The sequence below is a fragment of the Cavia porcellus genome, unplaced genomic scaffold (assembly GCF_034190915.1).
Source record: "Cavia porcellus strain 051 isolate PalLab524CR breed Dunkin Hartley unplaced genomic scaffold, mCavPor4.1 scaffold_21, whole genome shotgun sequence".
Taxonomy (NCBI): domain Eukaryota; kingdom Metazoa; phylum Chordata; class Mammalia; order Rodentia; family Caviidae; genus Cavia; species Cavia porcellus.
Window position 1 is genome coordinate 49,645,902 of NW_026947504.1, and position 25,227 is coordinate 49,671,128.

General features: G+C 33.1%; 1 protein-coding gene across 5 annotated transcripts in view; it reads right to left on the reverse strand.

Moving 5' to 3' along the window:
- Positions 1–25,227, reverse strand: part of Tdrd3 (tudor domain containing 3) — a 133,542-nt gene that overhangs the window by 19,475 nt on the left and 88,840 nt on the right. For 3 of the 5 annotated variants that reach the window (XM_063232697.1, XM_063232696.1, XM_063232699.1), the window contains exons 10-12: positions 25,045–25,170; positions 15,880–16,724; positions 10,636–10,761 (exon numbers count right to left, since the gene is read on the reverse strand). In XM_063232697.1, the coding sequence (XP_063088767.1) occupies positions 10,636–10,761; positions 15,880–16,724; positions 25,045–25,170 (1,097 nt within the window). Of the gene's footprint in view, positions 1–1,609; positions 1,697–10,635; positions 10,762–15,879; positions 16,725–25,044; positions 25,171–25,227 lie in introns of all 5 variants that reach the window. The other 2 variants (XR_010041798.1, XM_063232698.1) reach the window with 1 other exon arrangement.

Here is a 25,227-nt window from a genome sequence, read left to right on the forward strand (position 1 = left end):
TTATAAAACTGAATTTATCCACATAACTTTATGTCCAGGGGCTGCACACAACTTTACTATTTTAATACAACCATTACATTGAATATATTTTCATCAGGCCTATGAATTCCCCATATATTAGTCTTCCTAATGATCTCTTATCATAGCTGTGTTATATTAAAATTAGACAACTCCTTACAATTATTATTAGACATTTAGGTAGCTTCTAGTTGTTTACTATTAGAATAATGCTGCAATAAGAATCTCAGTGACTAGTTTTTTCCTTTACTGTTTCCCTAGGAGACATTAACAACTATAGGATTACTAGTTCCAAATTTATGAACATTTTTTGGTCTTGGGAAAAAAATATCAAAGAGTTCATATCAATTTATACTGCTATTAGCAATGTGTAAGAGTGCCTATATCACTACATCCTTGCCAACATGTTATTGTTTAATTTTTTCCATTAGCTGATAATGTTAAATATACGTAATTGTTTCAATTTGCATTTGATTACTACCAGAGTTCAATATTTCTAATTTTCAATTATAAAAGATGACATTGCTACTTCAGCAAGAAACCATATTGAACGTAAGTCAATGGTTCAAGGCTAATAAAGTAAAATAAAATCTTCAAAATATAATCTAATCATGACATGAGTAATTGTTATTGCACTGCATGGTAATTAGGCATTAACGGCAAGCAGTTCACATTAAGTGGCTATTATTTCTCCATAGCCAGACTGAGCATCCTTCTCCTGTAGAGGGCTGGGCGAGAGAGTCATATGCAGCCCTAAGGAGCCCTTGATGTGAATCCAGGTGTGATCCAGAAGGCAATTCATTCCCAGGTCCTGCACCCACCATATACTGAGCACCCAGGATTAGGTATGTGTTAAGTTTGGCTGAGGATGGGCCAGCATTTATTTTACTGAGATGACACCACATCAGACATGACTCAAAGATCTGAACAAAGTAGTAGCAGGAAATCCCTTTTCTCTTTCTGATTAAATGCTCTTCAGATTAAGGAACTAGGTTTCCACTGAGACATCTGAAGAACTTTGAACTATTTCCATCTCTTTTCTCACAGAGAAAATGAAAGGACCAGAGGCCCATTTTTATTCTAGTTTTCCCAGTCAACCTTACTAACAAATAAGAAGCTGGGAAACAGGACCAAAGGACTTCCATCTGCGAAAAAATTTTCCCCTAGTATTGTCTGAATCTTCATGCTTTTAGAGATTCATTGTTTGATGTTTCTAAGCACGTAAGTTCAGGAAGATTAAAGAATGACAGAGTGGGAAGGATAAGAAGGGGTAATATTAATCCACACTCTATCGTGAAGATTAATTTAATCAACCTGGTTTTACATCCTTACAATACTTAACTCTGAGGCACACAGAGAATAAGAATAATAGCTATAGTATATAGAGAGGGCATAGGAAGAAGCAAAAGGAGTTAAGTCATTCTGGATTACTTTAAATGCATGGCTGAAAACACCAGAGTACAGAAGAATAGAGGAGGATTCCAAGCGTATGGTAATAAAAATTTATATTTCTGCAGATGTTGAAATAGATTATTTAATCCTTACAACAACTTGTACTGAAACTGAGACCCAGAGATGTTAAGTAACTTACCCAAAGTCACATAGGTAGTAAGTGGCAGAGCCGGGACTCGAACCCAGGTCTTCTGATTCTTCCTGTGCATTTCCAGCTCCTCTGGAGCTGAAGCAGGGGCAAAAAGGGAGGTGGAAGTAATTTGCCCAAGACCAGCCTCACCCGCTTCCCTTCTTCCAAAGGCCAACCAGAGCAGACATTCAATTCTCTTAGTGACCCTTTTCACCAAATTCTTTCCCAATAAAGCACACAGAAGCTGAAAGTGTTTCTCAGCCTTGGTTGCAAGAATGGCAGTAAGAGCTAAACAATGTCTGAAGTTGTTTTTGTTACATCTTGCTATTTATATGAAACTCACTGGAACTTTAAAGCACAGTTAAATTAATTTTAGAGAGTAACATTTTATGATTAAAATTATTTAAATAAGATTCTTTAAATTTCTTTTATCAATTTGTTATATCTTTTAAATTACACCATTACAGAAATTATTTTTGAAACTGCCAAAGAACTAAGACAGTAATGCATCTGTAGCCCACTCTGACTACTTTCAGCCAGTTTATACTATCTCTCTTCAGTGATTAGCATCACTAAAGAATGGAAAGGAATTTACATATTCAACAAACAGGCATATAGCATCTTCTTGAGATATTTTATATTTTCTAAATAATGCCTAAAATGCTCTTAATATAGTTTTATAATTATATTTTTATACAAAATTTAGACATTCCAATCTATAGTGTTTAGAGCAATTTCGTAATTTTTCTTAAAGGAGATACATATTTTAATTTCTAATCCTACTTATTTTTTTAAGAAGTTTCAGAGACATTCAATGAGGAGTTTAATATCCTTTGCTAATTTCCTAAGAGCAGAAGAACATGATTCACATGGACCATACTCATGATAACCTTCTTGTTATTTCTAGATTTTACAGTGATGAATATCTACACATTTCAGTTTGCAGATGTCTTTTCATAAGAACAAACATCAGGAAGCAAAGTAAGCATTTACATAAATCAGGGCAAACAAAGGCCTACCCCAAGAACACAACATCTGTACTGGAGCTTTCTGAGCTGTAAAGGATATGCTACCTAACCATTCTTCACTTGAGTAGCTGTCCTGTGTAAATAGTTAAAAGTCACTTGACACCTTTCATGATAGTAAGGCAGCAAACAAATGTATAAGGGAGGAAGAGGATGAGGAGAAAGAGCTCAGATACATAAAACAAAGGAGGAAGAGGGAGAGGGGGAAGAGGTTAGATAAGGAGGAAAAGGTGGGGAAGAGAAGGTGAACAAGGAGGAGATAAAGTTTCTCCCAGAAGACAACAAATTTAAAGTACTGATTCTTTAAAGTTCTTGACATGGCTCCTTTTCTCCATTGTTTTCAGATTTAATTAAGTCTAATACTCTTTTAGATATTGATACCAATTTTAGAATTCCCTGGTAACAGTAATATTTATAGTATTTGATCATCTTATAAAAAAAGTACATTGATGTACTTTCTTCACATTATTGTAAGCCTTATTTACTTAAGTCTGTTCAAGACAAAATGCCCATCAGTGTCCTAAATTATTTTAATGATATAAAAATAACCATAACACTTTAAAAAACTATATGCCCATAAATTTCAGAATTTGAACTACACAGAACCAGAATTATACTCTTTTGATATCTTGCTCTAATAAGCTCTGTTGATCATGAGTAAGGGGGATTGACAATAATTTACTAATCACACAATCTGGCCAAGGCAATCACATTTACATATGATTAAAATGCTAAACAGGGTTTTTAAAGTTAATAAGAGTTTTGGAACATCAATGTTGGCTTCCCACATTACTTCTCTTAAACTGTCCTACTTCGGTTAACATGTCCTACTTCTGACATTTAGAAAGGATTCTTCAGTAGTAAAGATGATGTTGAAGTATATACCAATTATTTGGCAAATAATTATTGACCTCCTTTTCCTATTTTAAGTATCAACCCAGTTCATGCACTAATAAAATTCTGATGCTCTAAAAGCAATGTTATAGTACTTAGTACATACCTACTAGTTTCTTTTACTCTTTTATTTGCTGATTTTCAAAAGTAAATTCTGCCTTATCACAAAAGTATCCTGAAGGAAGAGTTTCATAAAATAATATTTTCCCCTCTACATCCATCAAATGAGCTCTGGAATTAGAGCCAATTATGGGGTCATTTAATTCAACAAACAGTATCAGGAAAATAAGAACAGAAGATCAAGAAAAATGTAGAATAAGAATTTGTTTTCTAGGAGACTAACAAGATTTTATGTAACTGAAATAATAATATTAAAAAGCTGAGAAAATACATTAGCTTATTATTAAAAGGACAATACAAAGTGGGCATGGTGGTGCATGTTTCTGATCCCAGCACTCAGGGGCTGAAGCAGAAGGTTAAAGGTCAGCTTGGGCAGTCCCTGTCCTAAAAATAACAACAAAAATTACAAACAAATGTTGGCTTAAATTTTGGACCTTTAGGAATCCTCTTTTCCATTTAAGAATGACCACATACCTAAAGAAATGATCAAAATTATCTTACTACCAGAACATATAAATATCATGTGGGTATTAGGTGAGAATTACAGAAACACAGCAGTATTGTGAAGCTGCAAGTGGAGTCCTCACAATGGCAATTTCTGGAAGCTAATACATAAAAATTTCCAGATTTAGACAAAATCAAGGTCAGTGAGTTGGTATAATTACATGTAAAACAAATCCCTTTTTTTCCTTCAATGAGGTCTCAGCATAGACTTAACAGGGACAAAAAGAAAAGATTTTCAAATAACATAAAACTTCAAGATTATATTTTATGCTCTATTCACAGAAAGTAAAATGTCTTGAGATGGTATGTGAGAAGGAATTGGTTTTTATATAGTACTTTCCATTTATAATAAAAATACCACACTAGTGTTTGGAAAACCTAAAAAAATACATCTTAAAGACAAATGTTTCATTTTACAGATGGCAAATTCGAGAAGAAGGATGTTTTTTAAGTACTTCCTATAGGCCGTTTAGAAGAGTCAATTGGGAGTGGGGTTTCAAGTAAGTCTGTAGAGTACTGTACACCCATGGAGACTTACATTGCCTATTAACTTATCACTGATTCAATAAAGTCTTGCAACCGAAAGTGTACTTAATTCTTTCATCCACCATTTTCCAGATCTGTTTAACATGACGTACAATTCATGCTCTCAAATACACTGTAGAAAATTGATGGGATTAAACAAGAAAAAATGTGTATACAAAATAAGCTGCTTGACTGGAAGTTCTTCATTATATTTACTCTTTGTAACTTATACCAGTTTTTGTTTAGGGCAAATAAAATATTCTCACTGTTAAAGTATTTCCTTTCCTTCTGAATGGAGTTTTCAGCACATGACAAGCCACTAAGGCAGTTATTTCAAACCAAGGTGTAAAATTCTTAGTAATAGTTCCTAAGGTTTAATGGAACTGAAAACTGTATATCGCTGAAGTATTTATCATAAGGAAATAGGTCACCTCTCCTTTTTTACTAGAAGTATGATTGTTAAAACCTATCATAAATTATTCTACAAGAACTATACAGATAACTGCTATTCTACACACAGATGAAAAAGATGTGGGTAATAGATGAAGATACAAAGTACACCTAATCCAATCAAATATTATCGTAACATGTCTTTTAGAGGCATTGGGCTCAATCTGTAGCACCAAAACCACAAAAGAAAACAAAAACACATATAAAGACACTATATAGAATCCTCATGGCTTGTAATTTCAAAATTATATTCTTTAATGGGGCTAAATGAGCTGTACAATTTGTTTCTGCTTTACTCTGTTTATGCTACAAAAGCAAACAAGCATTGTCAAAATGGTAACTTCGAAGATTTCTTGAAGTATGTACAGTAAAAGAAAATGTATTTCAGTATTTCAGCAACCTTAACCAAATTATGTTTTAGCACAGTAATTTAAGTATGATAAATTATATGTAATAATTTAACAACTTATCTGTAAGAATGAAAAGCCTTCTGGACTATGATCAAAAAGCTAATTATAATTTTTACTAAATACTTGTTGGCAGAGTCTCATTGTTCATATTTCTGATCTTTTTTGAAATTAATAGTTTCTATAATAATTATCCTTTTTAAATATCTATTGTGATCTTTTATATCAAATAGTCTAATTTTATCACTGTCATTAAAATTATTAACATGACTTTGTTCTAGTACATTTAAGATTCATTTGTAATATATTAATTTAAGTATCCCAACTCTCCATTTCCCTTCAAATTAAATAGGTTTGGGTTGTTCTTCCCTGTTCTATGTATCTTTTCAATACTTTTATTAGTGGAAGAATCATTTATGGCTTTTTATGACTGTTGTCTCACTTCTGAAAGATAACTTTCAAATGTGCTTCCCAGAATGCCATTATTAAAAACAAAAACAAAACTTTGTGCCATTACTTAGAAATTAAAACTTGAAATTAAAGTGATTTTTTTTAAGTATCCTAACAAGGAAAATATATTCATCATAAGGTTTTTTTTTTGGGGGGGGGGTACCTAGCTAGGCATGCGCTTGTGCCACTGAGCTAAATCCCCAGCCTTCATCATAAGTATTATGAAAAACAGAACTTGAATCCTTCAAAAAACAAATTTTACTTTTGAATAGAACAAAGCAAGGTACAGTGCTGTGCACCTGCAATTCTGACTACTAGGAAGGCTGAGGCAGGAGGATAATTTGAGCACAGGAATTCAAGATCACCCTGGACAACAACATAGTGCTACCCTTATCTCAAAACAAATACACAAGATAAAATAGGTAATTATATAAGATTTTTAAAAATATATAAAATTTGAGGCTGGGTTCAGTGGCACAAGCACCTGACTGGCAAGCGCGAGGGCATGAGTTCGATCCCCGGTACCAAAAAGAAAAGAAATTAAAAATATATAAAATTTATTGTATTGCTTTTTTCCCCAATAACTTTATCCTCAAACTGAGATAGAATAAAATAAAGATGTGTACATTTACATTACTCAGCAATGGATTTTCTTTACTAGCATATGTTTTAAAGTTCAAGAGGTAAGAATAAAGATTCCAGAGAGATATATAAGTATGTTTTATATAACTGAATTTACAACTTTCTTACCATTGCGTAGAGGGTATAGATGTTTGTTTGTTTTGTGGATTTACACATGCAACTCACCAAACAAGGTCTGACACCTAGCAGATGTACAAGGTGTATCTGCTGAATAAATACTCTACAGTAAAACACTTAGGATGATCATCTATAAGATGATAACAATCTACCTGCCACTTTCTAGAATTTACTGCCCAAGATTACATGAATGGCAAATCTGAGAACTAACCTTTATATATACAATCATAATTTTTCTAGTGAAAACAATCATTGAACAGTGGTCATATCCTGCCAACAAGAAGCAGATACTATACATTTTTTAAAAGATTACATATCAGCATGATAACATTTCTTGGGATATAAGTCTCAATAACTTTCATATTCTGAACCTACTTGGAAAGTCAGAACCTGACAGTATTTGCTCAGTTAAAAAAGCAATTCAGAAGCAACAGCAGCCAAAAAAGCACAAAAATGTTTTGCACAAGCAGCAGTGCCAAGGTTTGTATAGTGCTTCTAAGTTGCCACTGCCATCTTTTTACTAGTTTCTTGGTGTTAGTTTTAGAGTTAAAAGAAACCAATTTGGTAAAGGCCCAACGGGAACACAAACAGTAGGTTTTCACTGTCCCTACTATTTTCCCATAACATGGTGAGAAATATAATGTTTTTCAGCTTATAATTTTATAGGTAATGAGACTCTACAATGCTTCATTTGCCTTGCTTAAATAAGGAAAATCCTAAAACAAAGAACCATTATTTAAAACAAAACAAATACAAACCTAGAGCATTTATCCACTTCACAATAAACTATAAATCTCACATTATGTGTGGTGTGGTAATTAGAAAATTCACTACAATAAGGACATTAACGTAGAATATGGTACTACAGTAGAACTATTGAAATATTAGTAAGATAACAACAAAAATAAGGATAACATCAAAAGTTTTAGAAAATCATTTTGGAGAAAACAATATTTAATCATAATCAAAATATATTTTAGCCACTTAAAAAGTGTCATACCTGAATATGCTTTAGAAGTAAAAGGTATACAGATGGAAAAGAGAAATATATATTTGACCTACACACAAAAGGCTAAAAATTCCTATATTTTATGAGAACAACATTAACACTTAGATTGAAAGTATTAACTTGATTTTTATTTTAATTTTTATACAACAAACCATTAGCCACTGTCTCTTAACAGTTCATATTTTTCATTTAATGATTTACCCTTAAATGTTTTGAAAAATAATACAAGCAGTAATTTCAATAAAGGCCTTTAGTTTTTATGCAGGCATTTTTTGATTTTTTTTTCTTCTACAAACTACTTTTAAAAATATTTACTAAGTGATCACTGGTACATTTAGGAAAACTTGAGAGGTTATCCAAACTCCTGTGCCAGTAATAAACATAAACCTTAATAAAAGATGGAGCATCACTTTACAATATAAAACACTAATAATGTACATATGTAGTGCAAGAGTTAAAAAATTAAAAATTTCTCAATTGATAGTGTAAATGAATAACTGTGCAAAGGCCTCTAACAACTCCCTCCCTCTTTGCAGCCCCTTAACTTCCCTAGTATGACTAGCCATCAGAGTTATATTAGTACAGTATTTTGACTTTGATAATTATGAACATCTTTGATTAATTTAAAAGTTGTTACAGACAGTCCCTGATTACCAAAGAAAAAGTGTTTATAAACAACAATATTAATACTCTCAGAGACTAAGAGAATTTCACACTAATACTACATTACATGTTCTGTCATTGGCATAGATTGTATTACTGGACAAGATGTTTATGTTTAGATATACATACATACATCATTTTTCAGTGGAGCTAAATGAAGACATGGTTGGCTTCTATATTTCAAGAAGGAGACCAAGTTAACCATTCATGGAGATAAACAAGAAAGAGGAACTTTTCCTCAATAATAATGTACATGATCCAAAAATTTCTGTTAATTTGTGCAAAATCATAAAAAATGAAAAATTACTTGATTAAAAAAAGGAATCACCTGGTTATCTGCAATTAGGAGAAAAGAAATTATGAAAGCCTCCAAAAGAGCTGGTCATTCCTAATTTTTTCTGCAAAATATCTTAAGCATCCTGCAAAGATTTATATGCTGACTGCAGAAAAAATAAGTCTAAAAAACATCAAAATTAAGCACAGATGAGTATTCATAAACAGGCAGAAAGAGTATGAAGTGGTGTCATTTAGAACCAAATCATTAAATGTCTGGGACATCTGATGAAATTTATTATCCATCTAAAATTACACAGATCTATAAAATCAAGGCTAAAGCACTGAGAACTATTGGGGGAATGACTGAAGACAGAAATAAAAGTTACTTCTTTGGGATCAAACATTTCTGAACAGAAGTGTAACAGTGAGATGTAAGAAAAGTGCTCATCGGCTGTGGCCACCCTGGACAGTAAAAGGAAGGGAAGAAGAAAGGAAGCCAGAAACCTATGTATTTCTTTAAGGAGAGCACAATAAAATTAATCTGTTACAGTCTTTTAAAAGAATAAAAAAATCCAAGTAATATAAAATTCCTGCTTTGACTCTTTAGGAGTTACAGTGAAAAATATTTGGGAGCATATAATAAATAGTATACCAAGATTCAACTTCTGAAATATAGATTCAATAAATAAATACCTTCACTATCAAAACCAGACTAAAATGTCTTGATGGATAAAAGGGAATAAAAACTGTCATGATATGAGAATCAGAAAACTATCAGATGAGATAAATCAAATTTTGCCAGAAAAATGATATAAATTAGATATTAATGTTTCAGTCAGAACTCTACAAATCTAAACTTATAAACCAATGATATTTTACTATAAAATGTAAATTGATAAATTATCTAGGAAATGATTATTTTCTTGTACAAAAAGGCAGAAAATAAAGATTAGCGGTTTAAAAATTACTTCTATTAGGTTTTATATTGTTATTTTATTTATATTTAAGGGTAAGGGCACCAGTGAACACATGATAAAATAACTTACAAGGCCAAAACTAAAGCACTTCATGAAAAGACAATGTATGCTGCAATAAGAAAGGCTACTGTCTGGAAAAATAATTTTCTCGTACATTTTGACATTATAGGAAAATAGCAACAAATTAGGGTTATAAGTTTACCAACAGCTAATTTTGCAGCCCTTTAATTTTTCCAGTATGATTTATCAGTCAATTACCTTCTTACTGGTACATGCACTGAAGAAATAAAATTAAATAAATAAAAAATTTATGAAATTAATTCTAATATATTTTGTCTTCTTGTTTCTCCTTTAATGTGGGTGGGAATTTATCTATATAATCCTACATGCCCTTTATAAAATGGACAATGAGCTTTAAATTATACCATCAATAACAGCACATAGTTTTGGCAAATACTTGGCAATATAACTAATCAACTAATTATTAACCAGAGATATAGTAATCTGTGTATGTATGTACATATATGTGTGTGTGTATATATATATATATATATATATATGTATATATGGCAAATGAAATGTGAGTTTACATGTACAGTGTTATTAATTTTACATGTAACTAAAATAAAAAGCAATATACACATATCCAACAGGTTCAATTTGGTAACTGTTGGACATAAATTTAATAAAATTTAAAGTAACACTTTGAGAAGAACAAAATATGCATAAAATCCCATTTTACATATACAAGTTTTTTGGCAAACATGTAATAAGGGTGCTTATTTCCAAAACATGATACAAAACATTATACAAGTAATTAAATCCATTCGTTTTTATTTTAGTATAAGTATTAAAGTAAAATTTTATGTTGGGTAATCAATTTTTTGCAAATTTTGTATAATTATGACTTATCTTTTAGAGCTATATATCTTCTTCAAAATGGCTTATGCCTTTGTACAGAATTTGTATCACATACCCATGCCTCTGTCTGAATAGGCTTGATGTTGCTTAGTAGCACCTCTTCATAATTTCCATAATCAATAAATTTAACGACTGCAGTCATACCAGAAGAATGGAGAGCTTCAACTTCTGCTCGGTAAAACTGAAGAGGCAAAAGAGAGTTTTAAAAATGACAGTTAATAGTATTTATAAAGGTAATGTTTAATGGAAATACAAACTCTTGAAGTAAAACTATAACAATGTGTAAAATTTTTAAGAAAGTAAACTCCCTTTAAGGTAACTCTTTGTCTAACACTGGTAATCCTTACACAAAAAATACAAATATATGACAAGAAGGCCATTGTTTCAGTCATTACAGATGCTGGGAGCGAGGTAAGGATACTGGACACCGAGTAAGCACATGACTCCGATCTAGGATTTCTAGGGTTTGAGACCCTGCAAAATCAAAAGCTTTCATTTTACATAGTGTTATCTGGTTTGAAGACTGATGCATATTAACAAATTTACATGACACTGCTTATGTAATAACTACAATTTAAAACTTTATCTGTAAACTAAAAGTAGATTACTGAGTTAAGAGTACTTCCCCAATATAGGTCAATTTATTCAGGACCCGGATTACAGGAATAAATATGGTTTAATGAATGTGAAATGGAAACAAGAAATAACTTGCTATGAAAGCATATCTTCTTCAAACTGGCAGGCAGATGCCTGATTATAACACTATCTACTCAACAGTATTTAATAGCTCACCAGAATCAAGGAATGCTAAAGCTTAAAAGAAAAATTCATTCTCCATGTTTTTCTAAAAATAAGTTACCCTAATATACCTCAAATACAGATGGTTTTTATCTAGTATATTCATTAGTAACTATTATATTTCATATTACAAAAGTTCAAGTGACTCCATGTGTTGTTTTTCTAGGTCCGGAAGCTAACAAATATGGAGATATTATGCTGGAATTTTCTTTATCTTAGAGTTTTTGTGAATGATTCCTCTTTCTCACTTTCTCCTTTATTTTTTAGTCTCATGGTATTTCATGAAATTTTGATTATATGTTTCAACTGTAAACTTCCCAAACTATGTTAGTTCAAGTAACTTCAACAAACAATTATACAATGTCCTAGAAAACTAGTAAGTTGATGTTTTCTTAGAAAACTTAGAGCTGAGTATTTCTTAGGATGCTATGGGGTAACTGAAAGAATAGGTATCCTATGTATCTGGTTTGTACCTTTAACTTCCCACAATACAGATCTGACACCAAAATGAGTTTTAACAGTCTCATTTAAAAAACTATGCCCCAAATAAGGTTGAACAGTTAATTCCACAAAAAAAAAATCTACCTTTCATTTTAATAGAGATGATCCACATAAAAAAATAACTTCTACATAAAGCATAAAGCACTATAATAAAAAGTGTAGCCATATGGCACTTAATAAAACTGAAGGATTCATGAAGAAATTTCTGAGTAGATGGGATAGATTCAAGGATGAAAACTGTTTATCCATGTGCTAGAACTACTTAAAAATACGGTTTAAATAAAAAACATTTATTACAGTAAAAGACATATTGCCAGTAATCTCGCTCAATATACTCAGTCTCATTTCAAACAGACCCCAACATTCTTGTCATTTTCTGAAGCAATTCTTGAAGTCCTCTTTAGTGTCTTTATGAAGTGTGATTTTAAAAAAAACAAAAACCACTGCATGTTGCTGCCAAGTGCCATCCAATAGAAAGGCGGGTTGATTAAAACATACTGGTGTGTCCCCATCTACCTTGTTCACCATATCTGGTACTAACTTCTGCCTCTTTCCCAAAACCAAAATGACTATGAAAAGTAAATGTTTTGAATCAATTCATGACATCACAGTAGGCACAACAGTTCGCCCGAAGATATTTACAAAGGACTTCCAAAATTGCTTTAGAGAGTAAAAAGAATAGAGATCAGCATGTGCAAAATGAGACTAAACATTCTGATGGGATTAATGGTCATTTGTCCTTTCCTGCTGCACACTGCTTTTTCAAAAATTAAATATTCACCATACTTTTCAATCAACCCACATAAATTACTGAGAAGGATGTTCAAGGAGAAGTTACAGAAACATAAAATATGAAAAGGAGTGTTAGAAACTAAAGGTTTTTAACTTATCACACCATCGTGTGAGAAAACAGCTCAACCAAAAAGAAATTAGTGTAAGGAAGAAAGGGTCAGATGGTGGAGAATATACAGACCTGCTAGAATCTGTATTGAACTCTACAGGTGGGAGAGTTAAATTAGGAAGAAGGACAGAACTTAAAACTAAGATGACAGTGGTGGCAGTATCAATGACAAATTTAAAGGGAGATGAGGTTTAATGCAAAGTATCTGATTCAGGATTTTACAATATTCCAGGCAAGAGAAGAGAAAGACCTGCACAGGTTTGGCAGTCTAGATTGAAGAATGAGAATTGCATCAGACTCTTTTAAAATGGCAAGGTATTGTGATGAATTTTTTAAAAGAAAGTATATTAACATTATCTTTAAAATATAATTACAATGCAATTAAGATTACAGTTTAATAGTCAATTCCTTTTCTTAACTTTCTATTCTTGTCTCTAGCTAGAAAATTAGAAAGTTGCCTATCCTTGACTAATCAAATTACCTCTTAAATTAGAGGTCAGAAGGTGAATAATTTCCTCATTCACAGGGTATTTATTTGCCTCAGTTCCAATAAAGAGTCCACAAACCTCATCCTAAAGTATACGTATCTGTTTAAATCAAAGTATTTACCTAAAAGATCATCTAAGTACTCTAACACCCCAAGAGATGGAAACACTAGGTTTTGTAAGGCGCTGCATTCTAGATGCTTTTGCACTATTTGAAATATATTTAACAGAGACAATAGTTGAATTCAGTAGTACTGACAGGAACTTGTCTGCTATCTGAATACACAGACTTCTTATTCTCTGTTGTTTTGTTTTTTTCTGGTCATTCATTCAAATCATTCTTTTTCCTTCTGGCAAGCAAAAAGAGTGAAAAGGGGATATCCCTGATCTTGTTGAGGGCTAGTTTTAGGCTCTGTACGGATGAACAGTTTCACATTTGTCTTTACTACTTAGGGAACAATCCTTATAGAGTTTCAACAGTAAGCCTAAATCATTTACCAAGCCTTTTAAGCAACCACTGAACTTGAACTCCAGTCACTTGTCAGGGTCACAAACAGTCTCCCATTGTCCAACACAGAACATACGTTTTCACCTCATCTTAACCTTTCACAAAAACATCGGACACAACGTGCGTCCCTCCACAGCAGACTGCACTTCTTGATAAAGACTTAACTTCCAGCTGCTTCACTTCTTCTGGCCTCTGCAGTGAAGGGGAAGTAGCTATACAAAACATCCTTTTACCCAAATCAAACAATACTTTACTTTTGGAAAGTGGTCTGGATAAACCACTAGGAAAAGTAAGAATCTGAATAGCAAAACAAAAACAGAAAAAAACAAGAAAAACCACCACGAAGTCTGTGTTTGTTTTCCATCTCTTGCTAATAGCCAGAGAGTGGCTATGTGAAAGTTCCAATCAAGAAGACTTAAATATAGACTTGTCACTATTCCTGGGAAGGCTTCTGTTTTTCTAGGGAAAAAATAAAGAGACTTAATTTTGTCTCTTTTCTGCTTTCTATCCTTGAACAAAGAAGTTCAACAGCCAGAGTTGCTGTTTCTAAAGGAACACTATCCCACATTCATACAAAAACTTTAAAGCTTATGCCATGCAGCACTGCTATGCTGTCTTCCTCTGTGTTGCTAATGTCAGCTAATGATTAACATCCTGCTTATACCTCTTCATTTTCTAAACACAACAGGGTCTAATTCCAGGTGCTAAATCCTACACAGCATCTCTGTAATGGTTCAATCCATATTCTTTAGTCAGAATTTCAGTTCCTTGAAATTTAGTTACTTTTATCTCCACTCTCCCTTTAGTCACACACTCTCATTAACACATCCTTACCTTATCAATTAAAATTATCCTAAGAAATATTTATTTCAAATACTTTACCTTTACCTGACCCTTACATCCACCCAAATCCCTCATCGTGCAACTCTCTTGTATCTGTTTTTGCTAGTATCTAGTCCCTTCACCACTGTATTTCTTTCCTACATAAGTATCTTCTCCTAAATTAATTACCAGAGTAAATAGACAATTATGAAATTCCTATACTGTAAGAAAAATAGGGCTATGGAAGAAACCAAACATACTCCTACTTTTAAGCAACTTAACACCAAGGTATGGGAAACTGGTATCAATCCAAGAATCAAAACCAAAGATTTACAAACTGTGCTATTTTAAAAAGTAAATAAAGGGGCTGGGGCTTTAGCTCAGAGGCATAAGCGCTTGCCTTGCAAGTGCACGGTTGTGAGTTCGATCCCTGGTACCGATAAAAAGGAAAAAGACAAAAAAAAAAAAGTAAATAAAGAAGGCACTGATTGAGAAGATTCCTGTATGAAAGAAGAGACAGAAGATAAAAATGCTTGTTCTAAGAGGTGATGTTGTTCTAAGGGTCCAAGAGCCAAGCCTTTAAGGCTAAGAAGAGCAGTGCAGGACGAGCACACGGGCAAAGGGGAAACCAGCAGAGCCGTGTTCTGTGCTGCGCCTCCTCTCCTCTTCCCCGCCCTGTTCTCACTCTGTCGGTCTCCCCGCTCTGGTCAAACTCATACTGGATACACTGTGCTCTCTCAATCTCATCTTTTTTTCCTTCCCCTTTTCCCCATGACAACCTTCTTTCCCTTTGGGCCATCTCATTGGGTAGAACTAAATAATGTCTAAATTATCAATCTAATAATTGTTAAATTACTTGTTACAAGGTAAACACATTTTTAGTTTTTTTTTTAAAAGGCTGATTGTAGTATACTCTATTTAAATGATATACTGATTTGCTTTTTTGTGAATCAGTAAAATCTAACTAAAAAGAAAAGCAAACATAATTCATAAAATGGTAATTGAAATAAAGTTGGATATTTAATCACGTTTTTAATACTTTTCTGATACATAAGTTAAAACCAAACTTGTTTTAGCCAAATTTTGAGAAGATTCTACCTAAGTATTCAGGAAAAAAATATTAAATATTCTATCTCACTTTTGTAAATTATGTATCCATAACTATTTAAAGACTTTAATAGGTATAACTGTAAAATAAAATTCAGTCCCATGGTAATGACTTTCTGTGAAGTCCCACCAGAATGTGACATTTAGTAGTATTACACATGCTTCTAACATCCATACCTTGTTGTCTTCCCAATAGAGTGCAAAACATTCATCTCCAGGTTTCCACATTTTTGCAAACTCCATAGGAATAGAAGATTCTAGCACTTTTTCTGGCTTAATTGGCCCAGATCTTCTCTTGGGCCCACCACTGTAAAATACTTTATCTTCATAGGGTACAGCTGTGACAGCTCCTGCTGGCTTAATTGGTTCCACTCTTCTCCCTTTCAAGGGCGTTTCTGTCTCTCCATTTGGAACGCCAATGAAACTATTACTTCGGACAGGATTCTGGTAATCAGTATTTGCATTAAAATGTTTTTCAATTTTTACACCACCAAAAGCGTCGTTACTTATTGTTCGTGATTTCCTGTCATAAAAATTATCAGGATTACCAGTTTGGCTTTCTCTTTTCCCACGTTTTTGATGATTATAATCGATGAATTCTGGTGGATTTTCTTTTGCCTCTGCATAGGACAGACCTTTTCCTGATCTGATTTGCATAGAGTTATCTCTTTTGTTAAAAGCACCATTATTGTGCTGAGAACTTAGAGGATATGAAGTATCTTTAGTTCTGTCATATCTAGAATATGGTCTATCACATTTGATTCTCTCCTCAGCCCATACTTCAGATCCTGAAGAAATACTTGGTCTTTCAGAAACTCTATTTCTAGGCAATCCACCGCCATCCAAAATTGACTTTGAATTTTGGATATCTCTTTGAAAACGAGGAGGTTTTTCATTTCTTGGCTGTCTGGTATCATTACGAGAAAGGTATCTTGGTTGATTATTGTCTTTTACTCCATTTTGTTCACTATTTGACATTCTGTGCTGTCCCTGATGAAGCTGTTGTGGCTGTGACTTCGGTTCTGAAAGGTAAAAGTAGATCACATGCACATTAAATGAAAACTACATTACTACTTATTTTTAAACACTTAGCATTATTACATTGATACAAAATTATCAAACTACTATTTTAATATCTTCCCACTTCATTATCTTAACTCCGCTCTACTTCCTTCGTGTCCCGTATTTCTAACATACAGTTTTCCTGCTTAGGCACATTAGAGAACTAAAGCAATGATATAATCTAAGAAAAAGGTGTTGAATAATCACTCATCACTGTCACTGAATGTTTTTGCTCTTACAGCTATCTGTACGTGTGACGCTGATAATTCATTTTCCGAAGAAGTAACTGAAATGGAAACAACTATGAAACTGCACAAGTACAGTACTTTCTCACTCCCTTTCTGAATTCTGCCCTAATCTAGTAATGTATATTCTAGCCTTCACAAATTTGTCTGGATCTGGAACTACTTTTTATATTACAAACAGATACCTTTTTTTTTAAATTTTATTTAAGGAGAAAAAAGAAAAAAAAAACAGAAAAAGGGTATAAGTTATACAGAATTTCAGAAAAAATAAACAGTAGGAAATCACTAGTTACATATTGTCATCTTAGAAATAGTTGTTGAAGTTACAAAATTAAAACATATAGAGGGGACTTTCAAACAGTGAGACTGCAAACAGTTTTGTTCAATGATGCAACAAAACTCAGTAATATGGTTATCTATCTTATACAGTTAAATATATATGCAGTTATATCATTCAGAGAACTTTCTTTTCCTTTCTTTTGTACAATGACAATTACACATTTTGGGCACAAACATATCTTATTAAAGAAAAGAATTAACAGATACTACTTGGAAATAGAGGGGGAAAAAGTCATCAAAACATTACTAAGCACATTAAACAATTCCAACTTGAAACCAACAGCAGCAATACAGTAAAAGTAAAGCAATAGATGATATCTTAATGCTTCTATTTCGGATAGTAATATTCATTGTATTCCTATTATGTCATTTATAGTTTCTTCCCTCACTGTTTCACATAGACGTCTGCAATATTACGAACAATGTTTCCTTTGTCATGCACCAGAATGAACACGAAAGTTATAATTATCCTTGTATCTCCCCAGGATCTCATTTTAAAAGATAGGTACTACTAACGTTTGACTAAATATGCTCGCTGCATTGTAAGAAAACTAATATCACTGACGCTCAAACACTAAATCCCAAAACACCCTCTCCTGCATCCCTCCTAGTCATTGTAATCACTGAAACTACATGTATTCCTGAACACCCACTGGAAGCAAAAAGTTATCTCATAAATTATTTACAACATATAAGTAAAATTCCATGTTGAATCAAACCACCCACTCACTAATTGTGACAAAGAATACATTTTTCAGATATGCAAGATTTCAAACCTTAGTCGGGACCACGTAAAGAGAAACTACATGCAAGAATATATACTTTAAACATAACACAAATATCTTAACAATTGCACTCAATTTTAAATTTTTGCTTGGTAGAAAACAAATGGTCTCTTTTTATTTGTGCCAACATTGATCTGTCCATAAGATTCAGGGAAGTGGTAACAGTTACGAGCATAAGCAGGGCACAATGAATACTTTCAATAGCAAGTATGTCTTGGCCTTTTTCCCTAGATATTAGAGAATAAAAGCAATAATCTCCATTATTACACTGAGATAATACCGCAATAGTAAGCTGGGTATAGTGGCACATTTCTGTACTCCCAGCATTTGGGAAATCAACACAGGATGTTTGCAAGTTTGAGCCCAACCATGGAGAACTTGATGACTTAGCAAACTTCTGTCTTAATTTTAAAAAGAGCTGAGAATACAACTTCATGCAAAGGTCCTGGGCTCAATGTGAACTACCACAGTTTTTATCTAATTAACTGATGTTTGAACCAAGTGTCCACAGCTGTGGCCCTGTCTTGCCCTTGTAAGCATGCATTTATTATTATAATAGTGATTGTAGACCTGGCATATGTGGCTGATTAGTCCTGTGCATAGTTTATAGTCTTGATGACTTCTCAAAAAGAAGGAAAGTAAAAAAAAAGTAAAATCTATAAAGGAAGTTAATGTTTAAAATAAGAGTATTAACTAAAGACAGATAAAAATGTGCTTTTAAAAGTTAATGTTTATACTAGAGAGAGAGGTTCTTAAATGGTTTGTTCCTTTATTCCCAGATTTCCTTAAATTCAATATATTATATTTTAGGTAATTAATAAAGTAAATATTTTGAAACTGAGCTAATCTATTGAATAAATAGCAAAATGTATACATTCAGTTACTAAACTGTGAGAAAGGGTATTTTAGGTAAATTATAAAATGTCTCACAAATTAAATGGAAAGCGAACTCCTCAGTTTTGTAGTCAGAAACTAGTTCCTTTCCTTCTTTTTGAGAAGCCATCAAGACTATAAACTATGCACAGGACTAATCAGCCACATATGCCAGGTCTACAATCACTATTTTAATAATAAATGCATGCTTACAAGGGCAAGACAGGGCCACAGCTGTGGACACTTGGTTCAAACATCAGTTAATTAGATAAAAACTGCAGCTGCAGGAATTACTCCTGCCTTCTCACTTCTACCATGTCTTCATGATAAGATAGTTCTCTAAAATTGACATGATTCATTACTTGGAGACCTCCTTGAAGTGATCCCAAGGTCCTGCTCATTGCCTGTGCTTTCCTTGGTTTCCCAGCCCTTTGTTGTTGGACCTAATAAAAATGGGCAGTCCAGAGAAGTCGTCTTCTTAGTTCTCAGAGTCTCAAACTCAGCTAAAGGGTTTTGATCCTCCTGGAGCCCTAAAATCATGCCACTTATCTCATTTTATTTAAGCCTTCACTGTACACTCATTAGGGAGATTGGGGAATCTAGGTCAGGATCTGATATGCCATGTTTAAGCTTGTGTGTCTGATTTATTTCACTATTTCATTATTTTTTTAAATGCTACTTTAAATATTATTAGATAATAATCAAACTGAACATGTGGTCTGAATCATACTTCATATTTTCTTCCCCATTTGTTAATTTATCAGAAACTCAGGCAAACAGGTGGTACTCAGTAAATATTTGCTACAAGATAGAACAATAAAAACACTGGGAATGGAACCAGACTCCAAGCTCAAAATTCTATGTTTAACACTATCACCTGTGATGAGCTAAGGGTACAACATTAAAAACAAAAATGTAGTGTCCTATTTTCATTCTCTAGAAGTGTGCACCAAAGCATGTGAGGTAGATTTAGACTGAGTTCAAATGATCACAGGCAAAGACTGCCCCAATACTCACTCACACACACTCACACACACACACACACACACACACACACACAGTTAGAAAAAGTCATGTTTGATTTGCTTAAACAATACCAAGTTTGAAACCAAATAAATTGCTTTCTACACTGGGTCTCAACGTCACAAAGAATCCCAATTTGCTCATTTATAAAGTCTGGATGACGATGCTAACTATAGGATTAGCCAGAAAATTTAATCTGGAAATATATGTAGGATTACTTTCTCTTGAGTCTACACAAGGTCTGTGGAATTAGAATGGCCACTCAAACTGAGTAACAGTCCTGCCTCTGTGTAAACTTGTAAAGTTGAGATAAACATGCATAACTCTTTCTTCCTTTCAGTTACTCACTACAGTTACTAAACACCAACTATGAATGGGGTCAACAATGTCCTAGTCACTGGGTATGAAGTTGTGGGTAAATTGGACATCTCTCTATCCTATGGTACATCAGTAACAATGGGAAGAGGTAGATGACAAACTGAACAAATAATGTGGCTTAAAACTGGGATTAATACTTATGACAAAAAATTTTATTATAAAAGTTAGAGGAATGTGGAGGGTACACTGATACATGAAAAAAAAAGACTGAAGAACTGGTTATTCCAGTTGAACTCTAAAGAATGAGAAGAAATGCAGTGAAAGTAGGGAACAGTAATCCCAGAAAAGAGAACACCACCTACCAAGGCCTTAGTTCACAAATTGTGAGTAAAACTTTATTCATCATTAATTAGTAACTTCAAAGGAAAAACTGTTTCATATCCCAAAATTAATGTCTATTTGCATTGTATGCAAAGCCATCATATATAAATTTAGTTTTACTCTAATATGGAATTTTCATTAATTATTCAAAGGCAAACAGTTGTTTTCCTATTCTCCTTAAATCCTCTCACACCTGACATACTAAAATGAAGAATAAGTTTAAAATAAACATTTTTATTACATTTAGTATTCATAAGATTAATTTTTAGTATCCCAAATCCCCTAAAAAAGGAGGGGAAAGGTTAACTAAAAACATTAGGAGGTTAACTAAAAACATTAGGGTTGTGATAGTACACACCTATAATCCTAGCACTATGGGAGGCTCAGGTAGGATGATCATAATTTTGAGTCAAGGATGACCACTTTAGCAACTGTCTCCAAAAAAGGCTAAGGATGTAGCCAAAGCAGATCATTATCACTACAAATGAATAAATCACAAAACTCTAGCAATAAACCCTCAGCAACAACACAATTGCAAAGTTTCTATCCCTGTCCAACGATGCTCAAAGAGCATACAAAGTCCAAGCTGGTCCTTATAAATACAAAAGGAAAAAAAAAAAAAAAAAAAACCTAGTCCAAGAAAATTTCTCATATAGTTAAAAAAACAAAAAAGATGAGCTTACTTCAGGGTATAATTATAAAATCATCATCAAACAGATAATGAAGCTGAAGAATCTCGACCAAGGTCATTTTTTCCAGAATCATGGACTACAATAATTGTGGCTTTACTATTATCTCTGCAACCACATTACTATAATTTCACTAAGCTATAATAAGAAAAAAAGTAAAATTCTTTAATTTAGGTTGGGTATCATGGCACACCCTGCAGTTTCACTTGGGAGGCAAGAGGATTACCATAAATTAAGGCTAGCCTGGGCTACATAATGAGTCCAAGAGTACTTTTGAATAAATGGTGAGAGCCCACCTCCAAAGCCAAAATACAAAAATAACAACAAAAAAGTAAAAACATGCTAGTGAAATTTCAACTCACTTTTTCTTTAAAATGGGGATTAAAAATTAATGAAGATTGCTCAAAAGACATACCAAAGCAAAGTCAGGTATTGTGTAGAACACACTTATCCCAGTTCTCAGGACACTAAAGTAGAATCACAAATTCAAGTCCAGCCAAAAAACATTCCATGGGCTAAGAAATGGGTTATGTTAGAGTGTAAAGGCCCTGGATTTAATCCCTAGTACTGCAATAACTACAGTATCAGAGAAATATCCACTTATGGACTCGAACAGCATTCTTAAAAAGTCATGGTATTCCATGGAACAGGTTACCTACTAGTATAAAAGTCGATACAAGAACAAGAGCTGAAATCTATTGCTTTACCAATGAAAGCAAGAGAAAAATCAATTACTGAAGATATTTGTTACAAAAACACAGCACTGATTAGCATATGTTTTCATAATTTTTTTTCCTATCTCAATATTTAAACCAATGTACACATTTAAAAACATTTTTCTGACAGGCCCTGGCTAAGTAATTTAGGCCAATCTTGAACTCACTACACAAGATAGTCTGGCCTTGAACTCACAGAGATCCTCCTGGCTCAGTCTCCCAAGTGCTGGGATTACAGGCATGTACTACCATGCCTGGCCTAATTTATACATTTTTATAACTCAAAATTATGAACTAATTTTTTTCAGTTACATAAATCAAGGTTTTTGTATAAAATATCTCTGCATATTGAGTATATATACATTCTCTATAATGATCACAGAATGCTTTGGTTCTAAAATTTTGGCTAAATTTATATACTTTGTTTCTACTATTTCTTCTATAAATATATTCTTTATGATTCTGAAATTACAAAGCATACAGCTAGGGACTATTTCTCATCTCTTCAAAGTATGTATGAACATAAGTAGCTAATAAGTGATTGTATTTCCCATATCTTACAAAAATAAAATAATATTTAAAAAGATATTTTGGGATAAGCAGAAAGAGAAATAACCCATTACCTCAAACCCATATGGTAAAACTTTCATGCTACACCAAATATGTTTTTTACTAATCTTGAAAATAATAATTTCAGTATGTACATATGATTTCATCTATGTATTAGTATTCTCCATCTTGTCATCTAACCCAATTCCGGCACTCTGGGAGAATGAGTCAAAAGGATCTAGTTGGAGTGTAACTGGGGCAACTTAAGGAGATTCTGTCTCAAAAACAGTGGGACAGAATGATTGCTGGAGATGTAGCTTAACACAAAGACCCTGCATTTGTACCCCTGCATGGCAAAAACAGAAAAGCCTAAAAAAACAAAACAAAACCCAAAACAACATACGCAAATCACCTACCACAGTTCCTGGCACATTGCAGATACTCAATTAATGACATTTCCCATTTTATTTTATGGTTGAATGTTTAGATGAGTGGACAATTGAGGAGGAAAAATAGAAGCATGGCAGAAACAATAAAGAGGCTTATATATTCTAGTATTCTGAAAAAAAGCAAAATCCTTTTTTATCAAACCTAAATACCAAAGAAAATTATTTATCATGAAATAAAACAAGTTAAAATAATGTAGACTTACTACACAATCCCTATCACACATAAATTTCTTCAAATCACTAATGTTCAATTTCATCAAATATAAACACAGAAAATTTCAAAAATTTAGAACAAAGTTTTTTGGACTTTTGAAGTTAAAGTACCTCTAATACTATTTTAATAAAACTGTGGGCCAAAAGAATTCATAGAACCTAGACAATTTCTTTTCTTCACATTTTAGAAACTAATTCTGCCAAGCCAAGTCCTTTGGGTTTGGCCCCTCATAATCTTTGGAGATATTTGTGACTTAGTGCATACATTACTAATCTAAAAAAATACTCATACGTATATATAATACCTTCAGAATAATTAAAGTCTCTGAAATAATTTGGCTTAGAAATCATTAATGCCTAGGCAATCAAGTATAGTACTAACATTAGCTACCTTTTAAAATATATTGACAGAGTTCAAATATTCCACAATGACTTATAATGGAAAGTTTCTGTTACTTTTTACAAGTTTTGGTCACAAGAGACAAAGTGACAAGTTTGAAACTAGAAAGCATAAAGAAACAGCTAGCTACAAGCTGGCTAAAATTAAGAGACGTTCTTTTCAACAACAGTGGTCCTCCCTTAACCACAAGGGATTCCAAATTTTCTAGTAAATGCCTGAAGCTACAGTATAAATTGTACCAATCTCTCTACACTGCATTTTCTACATATACAAGTTTAATTTATAAAGTAAGTCATAGTAGAGGGCTGGGGATTTAGCTCAGCGGCATAAGCGCCTGCCTTGCAAGCAGGCAGTCGTGAGTTCGATCCCTGGTACCGATAAAAAAAAAAAAAAAAAAAATTAAGTCATAGTATGTGGTGGCTCACGTCTGTAATCCCAGCACTTGGGAGGCTGAAGTGGGAGGATCATTGTGAGTTCGAGACCAGCCTGCGCTACAAAGTGAGCTCAAGGCCAGCCTGAACTGCATAGCGAGACCCCGTCTCAAAAAAGACAAAAAAATAAATAAATAAGTCATAGTGAATAACAGCAACTATTATAAAACAGCAGACTGTAACAATATACTTTAATAAAATTGCCACCATCATTGTCCATGCACTTTGGAGCCATTATTAAGTAAAAAAAAAAGGTTATTTGAAGACAAGCATTGTAATAATTCAACAATAGATCTTACTACTTTAAAAAGATTTACCATGTTCTACTCTTAGAGAAAATGATACATACTCAATATACTTATTTCTCTTTTCAATATTTATGCTACTCACTGAAGTACATCCCATTAAGAAATATATTATATTGTGAAAGCATATTCTTTGTGAATATTTTCATGCAATATCTGCATATGGAAAAAGACCACTTTTACATTCAAAATACTGCACACAAGATTATACAAGTTTTCAGGCCAGGGATTTAGCTCAGCAAAAGCACCTGCCTGGCAAGTGCGAGGTTGTGATTTCAATCCCTGGTGCAAAAACAAAAAAAATGTTACACAAGTTTTATAATACAATGTGTTTATACAGCTAAACCTGTCAGCTATTATGAGTAAAGGTGGGGGAAGCATGTTGGTGATATTACTCATCACATAATTAGGGGCAAAATGTAACAAACTTTTCTACCAAATAGGAAATTCACTAAATAAATTTGTAAACACTGAGTGTACAGGTTCATGTAGTCAGTTTCTTTATTAAACATTTTTGTAGCGTGTGATCTTTCAAAAAATGAAATCTGTATTAACGTAGCCTACCTTCTACAGTTAAATTCCCCATTTTCGACTCCAAGAAATCAAATAACGTGCTTGGTGCTGAAGGCCTTGCATTTCCCAGGTCCTCTTCATCTTCCAATCTTACTCGACCCCTGCCTTTCCCTCTACCTGAAGATTTCAGAGTAACATTATATACACACACATATTCATATATATTGATGTACT